This window comes from Rhamphochromis longiceps, linkage group LG9 (assembly GCF_057381845.1).
Source record: "Rhamphochromis longiceps isolate RC_006_pf linkage group LG9, R_longiceps_female_GT1.1, whole genome shotgun sequence".
NCBI classification, from domain to species: Eukaryota; Metazoa; Chordata; class Actinopteri; order Cichliformes; family Cichlidae; genus Rhamphochromis; species Rhamphochromis longiceps.
Genome location: NC_140565.1, coordinates 26,444,063 through 26,457,277, shown reverse-complemented (window position 1 = coordinate 26,457,277; position 13,215 = coordinate 26,444,063). Strand labels below are relative to the sequence as shown.

Below are 13,215 nucleotides of genomic sequence, written 5' to 3'. Positions count from 1 at the left end.
CCTTCCTGGGCCCCCTCCGCCCACCCTGGCCTGGTGCTTTGTGCCTTTTTTTTTGTTTGGGGCTGTCGGGAGCCAGCCCTTTGAGGGGGGGTACTGTCACGGTCCTGAGTCTGTGGACTCAGTGTTTTTCTGTTTGTATTAGTTATCTTTGTTTTCATGATGTGTTTTGATTCTCTTGGGTTTGATTTCTGTCACTGTATCCCCTAGTTTAGTCCACGTCTGTTCAGTTTCCTGTTTTACTTTGAAAGTCTGTGTACTATGTCAATGTGTTGAGTTTTGCCTCCCCTTGTCTTGTCATGTCTGATGAGTCCCAGCTGTGCTCTCCTCCTGTTTCACATTCCCTAATCACCTCAGTATGTATTTAAGCCCTGTGTTTTTCCCTGCCAGTTGTTGCGTCCTCCACCTTTGTTGTGTGTGTATCCATGGTCGTCTTCCTTCAGCATCTCCTGTCTAGTTAGTTTAAGTTGTTGTTTATGCATCGTCCAAAGGTGACTCTCCAGCAAATAAAGCCGTCGTTTAAGTTAATGTTTTGTCTCCGAGTCCTGCACGTGGGTCCAGCCACTGACAGCCACACAACTCATCGTGACAGCACGAGGGTGTCCGTCTGAGTGTTCCTCACATTCTTATAGCTTCAGCCCCCCTCCACCTAGTCATAAAACCTAAACATCCACATTATTTTTCTCTCTCAGTGAGCCTAAGTTATGACCTTGGCTTCCTGTGCAGTATGTTCTGTTCTTTTCTAATAAGACAAATAAGGTGATGACTCTCTGCACACAGTATTTCTTATACCTCAGCAGTATAATGCATCATAAAACAATATCATTCATTCACAATAAATCAGCAGTCTAATGTAATACAAATCAGTTTAATAACTGTAATAGTTATCACCTTCTTCTAAGTCAGGAGAATAATGCAAACTAAAACTACATAATGATTTCACAATCTTTAATTAGGGGTCTGACGTGGCATAAGATAATATAATAATCTCACAATGCCTGGGTGTTCCCCCGGACAAGCTGGAAGAGGTGGCTGGGGAGAGGGAGGTCTGGGCTTCTCTCCTTGGGCTGCTGCCTCCGCGACCCGGCCCTGGATAAGTGGAAGAAAATGGATAGACTATGAGCATACCTGTGATGTGTAAAATTTTGATGACACATCTCATGTTTGTCCAGTGTTGCATTATGTTGATGGTCAGTTAACATGGATTCATTGTCTGCGGTTGGAAATGTTGGAAACAACATTTTTACTGATGATCAGTAATTCCGGAATCAACTGATTCCAAAAGCTGGAATTGGTAAATATTGTTGCAACTAGTCAACAAGTCAAAAGTCCTCAATATAGACTTGAAGGTATACACAAATGTCTTAAATCTTTTGTTTTTTCCAGTCTCAGAGCAGAAATAGCCAAACAACAGTTTATGACGGGTGAATTGTAATCTAGATATGTGGGTAACTAGAAAACCTTGACCTGTACCTCACTTGAAATGTAACTTCACATTGCATCGATGAAGCCTGCATGGGTAATACAGCGTCGTCCATTTGTGCCCTCTAATAAGTCAAGGGCACTACATAGATCCAGATTTCTTTTAAACTGTTATCGTGAGAGACAACAATAACAGTAATGACATGTTAAAGCGACTAAGCTTCCAGGCAAGGAAGTTATTGAAACAAAAAATATCTTCACTAGAGTGACTTTCTAAACCTCAGGAGGGAAAAATGATCAGATAGCAAGGTTGATAAACTGTACTCTTTGATTTTAACCATGGCTTTTCTGCCTCTTCAAATATATTGCATCAGTGTCTAATATTAGAAGACAATCAATATAACTGTCACGGTCCTGGGTCGGTGACCCAGTGTTTTGTATCTGGTTAATTTGTGTTTCTTGATTGTTCGTATTCATGGTTGTCACTGTTATTTATGTTTCTGTCCCAGTATTTCCGGAGTTCTAGTTCTTAGGGTTTGTTATTTGGCTTCTCTGTGTTGTGTGGTGTCTACTCTGTGCCCTCCTGTCCCATGTTTTCTCTGTTCCACCTGTTTGCAATATTGAGCAGCCATAAATAAAGGCTTACCTTTTGTTCAAAACATTTTCCTGCAACTTTACTGTTCTGCAGTAGTAAAAATGTTGGTCTTGAAAGGAGTGTTGTGTTTAGAGTGTAAAACGGTACCATACAAAAGTTATTAAAGATTTTTTGTTTCATTAGAGTTGCCTACTAAACCTTGGTAGGGAAAAATGTTCTGATAGCAGGGTTGATAAACTGTACTCCTTTTTAGGGCTGCTCAATTAATCGAATTTTAATCACGATTACGATCTGGGCTTTCAACGATCATTAAAAATGACTGAGCCGATTATTAGCCCCTCCCTCATTTATCCGCGACACCTTAAAGGCCGTCTGTGAAAATATTGTCGGGCATAAACCAGTCCGTGGCGCAAAAAAGGGTGGAGACCGCTGATTAAGAGGACCCGAGGGAAGCTCGGAAAGCTAAGCAGAAGTTATTTGGAGAGTGACTGCCGTTGGTTGAAAAGAGAGTTTAAAAAAAAAAAAAAACTTCAGTGGTGTTGCACACTATTTTATATTATTTTTTTAAAGTTATTGTTAACCCTTTAAAGCCGGTCAGAGCAGCACGCTCCGTTTTGCGTAACTATTTTTAAATCCCTGTAGAATCTGAACCGTGTAAGCTAGCGCAATAATTTGTTTTGCATATGAAACCGGAGGAGTTGTACTTACATCTGATGCCATCAGCTTGTCCTAGGTCACGGTTTCGTTCCACATATAGCTTTGCAAAAATTGCATAAAAAGCGCTTGCAGGAACAAAAACATAATATTCCAGAAACACGCTTTGCCGTTCCTATCAGCTGTTCGTAACACTTCCCACAGTGAAATGATGCACATGCTGTTTTCTTTGCAAATTTGCATCATAGGATTGTTTTTTGTTTTTCCTGCAGTATATAAAAATTGCTGTATCTCCAAAATAAAACTATGAAGACACTCAAAATAAATTTCCTGTGGTGGGAAACTATTTTTTTGCAACTTTATTGTATTTAAAGTTTTGAGGGATAAACCTCTTAAATTTCTCCAAGTAGAAATATATGTAAACAAAACAAAAGCGATTTTCAAATTTTTTTGTAGTTTATTGCACTTTTTTGCAATTTATGTAATTACTATGGACTTAATGCATACATATTATTAAAATATGGGCTATAACAGTTGTATTGATGTATAGCAACTTGAAATGCTCCCACAAATGGCACTACAACATGTAAAAAAAATAATAATATAAGCTCTGGTGGACTTGGTTCTATGGTAGGTCTTAAAGGGTTAAATAAATATCGCCAAATAATCGTGATCTCAATTTCAGTGAAAATAATCGTGATTATCATTTTTGCCATAATCGAGCAGCCCTACTCCTTTTTTTTTTTTTTTTTTTTTTTTTTTTACCAAAGCCCTATCTACCTCTTTAAACATATTATTGCTTCAGTGTCTAATTATACAAGCCAATCAATATAACTACTATTTATGGAAATGTCAGGGTTAAACACACGATGAGGAAAATGAATTTTGAAGTGAGTGTGGCTAAAAGGAAGTGAAAATGCAGTACACTGTAACGTCAAATCTCTTATCTGGAAGTTGACCTTAAACTTCATGTCTGTCTGTCATATCTAAAGCATGTGTTAACACTTTGCTGTTCTGCAGTAAAGTCATAAAAATGCTGATTATGAAATAAGTGTAGCATTTACGCTGAAGTATCAGATCCAACTGCAACATCACAAAGTGAGTACTGAAAAATTCTATGCATTTGTAACTTTTTGAAGGATTTTGACTAGTACAACCTGAAATTTGACCGCTCCCCTCAAAATTGTATTGACATGTTAATGCAGCCATGAGTGGAAATTGTACTCCCCCTCATGTGTTACTGTGACAGGCTGCTTGCAAAAAAGTGCCTAAGATACCATTTAAAAGTTGTTATTGTTATTTGTTGAGTCAGTTTTTATGTTTGAATGATTCACAGGTAAAAAAACAAAACAAAAACCCAAATGATTGGTGCCCAGCAGTTCACTGACAGTAGCTTTTTAACTATTGTACAATATTATACTTAAAGTCCAAATAACCCGCTACTCCTGTCTAACGCTGGCAATGTCTTGGTATTTGTCGGTGCTGTTTTTTCCGTAGGGACAGACCATTACTCCTGCATTGTTGATAAGGATGTTCAGTTTTGGCTCATCTTTAGAAAAAAGTTAAGGAAAAAAAATGAGAGAGCAAGAGAGAGAGAGAGAGAGGGTAAAACATATGCAACTTTTCATGTGTGTTCATCAGTGTTGAGTAAGTTACTTTGAAAAAGTAATTAATTATAGTTACTTTTTCAAAAAAGTACCGTATTTCCCAGACTACAAAGCGCACCTGAATATTAGCCGCACAAGCTAAAATCAGGGGAAAATCCTGTTTTGTACATACATTAGCCGCACCTGACTAAAAGCCGCAGGTGTTTCAATGTTGACTTATCATATGTAAGAGAATATGCACAAAGGGAATTGTCAGGAAAGAGATGGCTGTTTGGAGACACACCCCTTTTATTAATATTTTGAAAAACAAGTTATGGGTACATATTTGCACATGTAGTACATAACAGTAACCTACAGCACACCAGAAAAATAGATTCGGACTACCTTTTAGGCTCAGGTGCAGTGACACGGCTTTAACAAGAAGAAAAGTCAGTCATTCACCACCATCTTTCTCTTCTTCCTGCGCTCTAAAACCACCAAAGTCCTCTTCTCCAATGTCGGAAACGAACAGGCTCAGGATGGCTTCGTCATCCACTCTCCGCTTCTCTCCTTCGTTGTCACTTTCAAAACCAAAGAAATCCTCGTTGTCAGTGTCAGAGTCGAACACCCTCAGAAGGGCCGTGGCGGTGTCCTCCTCTCCATCATGCAGCAGTCCAGCCCTTCAAAATCCGTTGGTGATCGTGGATGTTTTCGCACTTTTCCACGCTGTCAGAATCCACCGGTGGAGTTGAGCATAACTTGCTTTTCGCAAGCTTATCGTCGCTCGTCATCCACGCCTCCCGCTGAATGCGTAGCGCTACTTTGAAGTTTGTTTTTCGCGCTACTTCGTACGGCACTACGTTGCCTGGCGGACGGACATGTGACTAACATACCACTCTTGAACCCCGATCCTTCCGCCAGGCAACGTAGTGCCGTACAACAGCGGAACAAACAAAACAAATCGTCTTACGATATCACAAAAATCATGGAAAATCCATAGAAAAGCCGCACCTGACTAAAAGCCGCAGGGTTCAAAGCTTGTGCAAAAAGTAGCGGCTTATAGCCCGACAATTACAGTAACTGAGTTTGTAACCGAGTAACAAGATTCTAAAAGTAATTAATTACTTGAAAAGTAACTATTGCGTTACTTAAAAAAAAAAGTTTAATCCTCTGGGGTCCAGGTTATAAATGGCCATTTTTAACAACTTTTGATTTTGCATCTACGTTTCATCTTTAAATCTATTTACTTTGTCTTGTTTGGTATCATCCTTTTCAGCACAACCTCACGTCTCTGAATTTAATGTTATGTTTTCATTTTGACATATTGTATTAACACAATTTATCTAAAATCATTTAAAAAAATCAAAAAAATAGAAAAAGTTATATTTTTTACTGTAACAACCACAAACATGTTTATTGAATCATATTTCATAACTTGAAATTCAAATATAAATTGCCAATTTTAAAATCCTATGCACAAGTTTCGCAAACAACAAAGTTATTTGCAGCCATTTACCTTTTACCCTGAAAATCATTTTACCTTTGTTGATGGCTTGTGTGAATGTGTGTGTGAATGGGTGGATGACTGGATATGTAAAGCGCTTTGGGGTCCTTAGGGACTAGTAAAGCGCTATATAAATACAGGCCATTTACCATTTACCATGGCTTCAGCAAATTCTTGTATAGACTTGCTGTCTGACAAATCAAGTTTCATGCAAACAACGTTTTTGTTGCCTTAGCTTTCGATGATGTAGTTCAAGGCTGTGCTTGCTTTGTTCATGTCCTTGCATGTTATGATCACCTTTTCTGGCCCTAAAAAGAAAAATAAAAGACAGGAGTTAAAACAGCACATGCACTGAATGCATGGCGAAAATACTTAAAAGCAAGGTGTAGTTCAGAGCGTGGAGAGCACCCTCTCATGACAAAATGTGCACATTACATTATTCCTAACATACTTCAGAAGTTTTTAATGTGGACAATAAGAAACAAGACCAATAATCACTTAACATATTAGAAAACAAGCACATTTCTGCATAAAGACAAACACTAGGGGTGCAACGATACACAAAATTCACGGTTCGGTTCGGTTCGATACTTTGGTGTCACGGTTCGATATTTTTTCGATACAAAAAAAATGTTCATGCCTTTTTAATTTGTCATTTATTAAAATTATAAATATATATTTTAACTCAAAAGTACAGTTTTTAAATTTAACCCTAACCCTTGTGCGTGTTTTTTATTTTGACAGCGAATGCACACCTGCGGACCACTTATGTGCAGCCCTGGTTATTTAGCTCGTCATATTGCAGCCACAGAAATAATTTTGTCCATGAAACCATAAAGCTGCACTTTCTTTTTGCCTTATAGTCTGATTTGTCATAACTTCTCCGTTTTGTGGTAAGCTTTTCTTTGGCTGTCACTTCTTCACCCTGACCTGTCTTATTTGGCTCAGCAGAACTAAAATATATATCTGTCTGTGAAGGTTCTCAGTCATCCAGGTCATCGTAGTCAAATATAAATCCTGCTGCTTTTACACACGCACTCACTCAGCGATTCTCTGCGCGATCAACCTCTCACATGTTTAAGCTGCGGGAGATTTCACTTGTCATGTTTGCATAGTAAGCTAACGATTAATAAGACGATGTCAGAGGAATTGGTGCGCAAATTATCATCACTCACAGATCAGTGCTGTCGCTCTCTATACACAGTTCGCGCGATTGCAAAGTGAAAGCAAAAAAACAAGCTTCAAACGCGATTTCAATATGTCACATATTGACAGTGGCTCACCAATGCCAATGACATAATTACCCAGCTACATTTCCGAAAGAATGCAAAAGCATTGACATATATTTTTCCTTCCTACAATAGCCCGACGGGCAGGGCAGAGATAGATTTTGGTACCCCGACTGAAAAAATCACTAGCCCCGGGACGTTGGGCTAGCGATATTGCGAGCAAATGCACATTTCTATGTTTCAATGGTATCTGATTGAGGAATCACTCATCTTTGGAAAAGAGAGTTTATTACAGAGAAATGTCTCTTTCCAAAATAAAAGCTATACTATCCGCTTCTTCTGGGCTATATTCTCAGCAGCATATTAAACAGCTGTCTAAATGACTCGGCTAAAGTTAGTAGCATGCTTGCTTTTTTTTGTCTGCTTCCACTTGTCTTTGCACTAGGATGATGTCGGCGTAAATGTGCAGTCATATTCGTTGTGTTCCCACTAGTGCTTTCAGGTTAATCTCGTTGAAATGACCTTAACGCCACAACACGGCAAATCTCCGTTAACGAGCTACCGCCGATCGCCCCGTGCATGGGGCCAGACGGCCAACACGTTAACGAGCTAACTGCGCTAACACACTAGTTCCCACCCATGTAATTGAGCATTGCATGGCACATTCAACATACTGTTTTACTTTAGTCCATGACTCGCTTACCTTCAGGGTCATACGTCACATGAAAACCAAAATAATTCCAAACGCCAGATCTGAATGAGAGTGGGGGAGGTCCATGTTGTAAGGAGAGCTTAACTTCTGTCTCGCTAGCTTGCCCTGCGCTCTTCCTTCTGACGATGCTGTCTGTGTTGAGCGCTCAGTGAATCTGCGTTCGACTACTCCGCCTAGGCTGCACTGTCGACCCTAGGCAGAGTAGTCGAACGCAGATTCACTGAGCGCTCAACACAGACAGCATCGTCAGAAGGAAAGTTGATAAAATAAATTACAAATTTTGTATTGTTCGATACATATGCGTACCGAACCGAAAGCACTGTATCGAACGGTTCAATATAGATACGAATATCGTTGCACCCCTAACAAACACCACTTAGTTTACAAATAACTTCAAGTGATTATTTTAGAGAGAGAAAGAAGAAACTAATCTGCCTGATATACCCAAAAGCAGTTTCATAATTTGCTAGACAAAGACACATTTATTTTGTTTTGCCTCTGTATACACTCTCAGAAATAGGGGTGCCAAAGTGTACCAAAAAGGGTACAAATGCTTGTCGCTGGGGGTGTTCCTTTTTGAAGGACATTTCTGTACCCTTTAGGCTTGGTACATTTTTGTACCTTATGAAGTTGTACCATCTGAAGTACAATCATGTACTTTCCTAAGACATAAATGTACCTTCAAACTATAGTACAGAAATGTTCCCTTGAAAAGGGTACAATAGGGTACCTATGAGGGTACCCCCCCAGCGACAACCTATTTCGTACCTAAAGAGACAAAAATGTACCCCAATAGTCCAAAATATTTGGTTATTTAACCATTTATTTTCAATAATAGAATCACATCAAAGCATTTAAACAACCACAGGAATACATTCTTGATTACATTCGTATATTGCCATAGGACATGTCAAGAAAAATACATTCATTTAAAAAAAGTAAACAATCACATAAAGACATTAAACACCTGAACACAATGTTTTGACGGATCACACATGGCGTTGAAAAGAGTGATACTTGGAAAAAGCTGCCTGGCAGTCATTTATTCCACAAGTGATGCCGAAATGAGGCTCATGTGCGTGTACTAACCCAACATGTGTAATCAACTTCCTCAGAGTAAATGCCCTTTTTGAACATTTTGAACATTTGTGGAGTGGGGGCATATTTAATAGAGTTGGTTAAGTACCCTGGTGACACTTACTGGCAGGGGTTTGTCTCCCTGGTCTCCTATGTTGACAATGCAGTTCTGAAGGAAGACAAGTGTTTTCTTGAAGTATGCAGGGTAGGTCATGTTGAACACGAAGAAGGTGGAGAATGCTGAGATGTAGGCCTCATCCAGCGAGCAGCATGAGCAAACATCCACTCCTTCAACTGTGACAACACAGCGACACTGTCTTGAGAGGGCAGTTGTCCAACTCTTATCCTTCATTCGAATGGTTGGGTATGGACTCATGGGAGTATTCTGCAGAAGAGGAAGAAAAACATTAGTATACAGTATGTTTAAGCAATATGTGCCAAGTGAATTTTCAACAGATTCCTCAAATTACCTTCTTTTTTTTGCTGCAAAACAAAACTGTCTATTCTGATAACCTGTAAACATGGCCCCTACTCCAAACAAAAAGCTTCTTGACCAATGACTGTTGTGGTAGTGTTTGATAAGCTGCTAAAGTTTGACATAATATTCAAGGGCAAAAGCAATCACCCCTGACAGTGACAGTACCTGTGAAGAAGAATTTCCCTAAGGGGACAATAAAGGTCTATCTATCTATATAAACACCAGACAAAACCCAAGAGCACAGCAGCACTGTGGATTAACAGCAGTGTTTCCCCTACATTAGCTTAGCTGTGATGCTGAACCGCAGCTGAATTCAGCTCCATGCCAACAAAACACCGAGAATGAAACTTGTGGCCAAAGGCTATGCATTGCATCATGCATTTACCTCTCCAAGGATGATGAAATCTTCTATCTTCTCCTTGAAGATGGATGGCAAGAGAAGTGCCCCCTTGAAGTCAATTCCTAGGTCATACAGATGCAAATGCACTTCATTAGATTTTGATAGCATGCAAATTCCCATTAACATGCTCTTGACATGGCACTATGGTACATCAATTATCTTTGGAAGAGAGAGCAAATGAATTGTCACAAAATTTACTATTTGTATGAGGTCAAATTAGCACCTGTAATGTCTTCAGCCAGTGCATTCTCTCTTGCCTCCATGTAGACCTTCTTCAGTGGCAAATCCTTGGTCATTTGAAGAACAGCAGTGAAGTTTTCGCTAAAGCGACGACAGATGTTGTCTTGGCAGGGATGCATTAAATCAACCTCATCACACAACTGGAAATGAAAAGAGCAGAATAGACAAAAGAATGACATTTTACATTGAGGATTTAAACTTTTGACATGTTTAAAGACACAGACTGGAGATAAATGTAAAGTGCTTTAACCATTGAACAAAAATTCTAAAGATAATGAACAGATTGATTAATCAGTTAGTACAGAAAATAATAATCAGATTTAGAGACAAAAAAATCATTAGCCGTTTCCCCAATCATCTTAACAATTCTTACCCCTGCAGATGTCCCCAGGAATGGATATCTCTTTAATAGGTCCACAGTACACATTCCTTCAGCTACCTCTCGACATCTCCATGCAAAGGTTTTTGTCATGCGGTCTTTCACCAGTGCTGTGTCAGGATGTAGCTTCTTGTGCTGATCATTTAGCACCTTGATATGAGCATCAACGGAGGCTGCATCTTCCCCCACAAAGCACGAATCCTTTGTCAAAGCAGATATCAGTATTATCATAAGTAAACTGATAAGTTAATGTTACTCGAAATGCGGTAATTTGTACACCAAATGCTTTGAAAAAAATGCAAAAATGTTGAATAGGAATTGCAAGTTGAGCTGACTTTTGTTAAATCAACTGTGAAGTTCCTTTTTCTATGTTAATGTTATCTGTTAACATGTTTCTTTCAATTAATGTTTACTTTTAGCTTTACAGTGAACATAATAAGACTACATATGTTACCTTAGCTCTTAGAGGCTGAGGGTGTGAGGACTTACGAGAGAGGGCTTCAGTCTCTTCAGACAGGAGCTGCTGGATTCCTCTGTGGTCCGATGTTTCTGCGTGCGTCCAAACTTTTCTTTAACCCGGTTCACTTCTTCGTTGCTGATTAGGGGAGCCCGTTCTGCTTTGAACTTTCTCTTGAGTTGGCTGTGCCAGGTGTCCTAGTTGTTTCAAATGTATATAAGTAGTTAATTATGGTTACTTTATATTAATATAATCTATAAAAGAAACAAAAAAGGAGAGGTACTCACATAACCATTTCCGTGTACATCTCTTAAGAAAGGATACTTCACAATCAGGGCTTTGATGACCTGGATGTAGTCTGAGTGGGTTGGGTACCTGTTTCAAACATAAGAAAAACAACCCACAGTACACTGATTACTCTTATCCTTTCCTGGGGGCTTTTCTGTTCTTCAATTCTTCTAATCATATTGTTATTACCGTAAATAGTATGTTGTAGACCAATGTCAAATCAATGTAGCTAAAGTTGATTTTAATTTCTTAAAAATGGGCGTGGACAAACAGCCACACCTCTCCCAAACTTCATTAATTAATTGACTGCAGTCCTGAATTATTAATTTACTCTTGAGCAAATTCGAAAATGAACACTTTGGATATCATAGTCCAGACAAGGTCTGGAGACACAGGATGTATGGTTTTACCACTATTGCCAGTTCATTGGAACCGTGTGTCACGCCAGACTCGAACGCTGGTCTCCAGATTGGGAGGCAGATGGGCTAAGCATTTGTTCTCTGCCTCTCTTACAACAGCAATATTAATATTAAGAAATTAATGTAATTATTCAGAAAGGAACCCTTACATTGTGTACTGTGACAGCATTTCATAAAGAGTCCCAATTATTTTGTTTCGGTACTTCTGTTCTTTCTGGACTGGTTCTTTGAGATCCAAGCGACTCTGGACATCTTGTGGGAATTTTGGAATGGAAATAACTGCAGGCAGTCTACGGCAAGAAGGTATAGAACTGCAATACAGTAGGAAAACAGCATTAACTAGCCATTTTGCAAGCACTTAAATGCATATGCAAATTTAGACATTTATCACAACCTACCTCTGGTTTGCTTGGGACACTGGACCTTCAACTGTACCTTCAAATGGGTCGACCGGTTGTAAAGTGATGATGACTTCCTTGTAGCGGTTTGTGAAGTCTCTGAACTTCAGCTGCTTTTTGAAAGACTTGTCAAAAAGATATGCAACCATGGTCTCAGTGAGTCCACAGTCTACCGTCTCTCCATCTACATCGTTATCTGAAATATAAAGTACAGTATGAAATAAAAATAAAACCATTTTCAAATTTAGTTTTAAAGTGACATTATGGTCAATACATAATAATAATAATAATAATAATAAGCTATCATTGTGAATCTGTCTATATTCCCCAAAAGGAAGTTACAATTAATTCTCTTGATTAATTGTTAATATAAATTAACTGGTAATATAAAAATGTAAGTAAGTGTCCCTGCGCAGAGCTTACAGCTCTCATATTCGAAAATCCCACTAAGTAGGTGGAATGGTACAAATGTGTACCTTCCATTGTTTAAAATCCCTTTGAGCGGGAAACAAGTTAGATGCGATAAATTTTGCTTAGAAAACGATTTTGTTAATAGCTATATTTACATACTAGCATGTTTTGAGAAATTATTGATTTTTTTACATTGTTGTACACGGTTCATCACTATTTATTGATAAAACACTCGAATACCGCGGGCAGACAGACGTTGAACATTCCACCAACAGTCTAAATAGTCCACATTTGTACCTTTCTTTGTTTAAAACTTAGCTAACTGCTAGCTTTCGCCCATGTTAAATCTAGCTCTTCGGACTTTCGCTAACTCTACTGTAAAATTACACGTTGTAATTTTTATAAAAACACAAAATCACACCCGACTTACCTCTAAATCTTTGCGCCTCGTCGTCTGACACATCAATGCCTTCTTCCATCAACCTTTTAAGGAGCTCCTCCGTGGATAACCCCCTGAGAGTCATTTTCTGCATCAACGCTAGTCAGCGAGGAGGCGGAGCACTCATCGCTGCTGCCTTTTCGGCCTTTGGGATTAATGCGCGTTGCGAACTTGACACATGAAAATACAACATTGTGGTATTAATGCGCAGTTGTTTAGAAACCGTTATGCTGTCTTGGCGAACTATATTTGTAACTTACAAAATGTAGTCACCGTAACATAAAAATCTGCTTGACATTTTAACTTCCAAAGAACCTCGGTTTAACTTGATGTTGCAAATTCCATAAAAACCTCACAATTAATGAACAATTCTAGGATGTAGTAAAAGCAAAAAAAGTAAATGGCCAAACATAACAGTAAAATGATTTCACGTTTTTGAAAGATTTAAAACATTAAAAAATTATAACTGGAACTTAAAATGGAAATGGACCAGTTTTTATTTTAACATCATTTGGTTGTGCCTGCATGTC

General features: G+C 38.7%; 1 protein-coding gene across 1 annotated transcript; it reads right to left on the bottom strand.

The window, feature by feature from the left end:
- Positions 1 to 8,544: 8,544 nt before the first annotated feature.
- LOC146662438 (sterile alpha motif domain-containing protein 3-like) lies at positions 8,545 to 12,788 on the bottom strand. Its single transcript, XM_085417824.1, has 9 exons — positions 12,677 to 12,788; positions 11,836 to 12,031; positions 11,587 to 11,748; positions 11,018 to 11,105; positions 10,763 to 10,927; positions 10,268 to 10,474; positions 9,878 to 10,034; positions 9,640 to 9,716; positions 8,545 to 9,161 (listed from the first exon to the last, which is right to left on the bottom strand). The coding sequence occupies exons 1-9, from the start codon at positions 12,777 to 12,779 to the stop codon at positions 8,865 to 8,867; spliced, it is 1,452 nt and encodes a 483-aa protein (XP_085273950.1). The 5' UTR covers positions 12,780 to 12,788; the 3' UTR covers positions 8,545 to 8,864.
- Between the last annotated feature and the right edge of the window lie 427 nt (positions 12,789 to 13,215).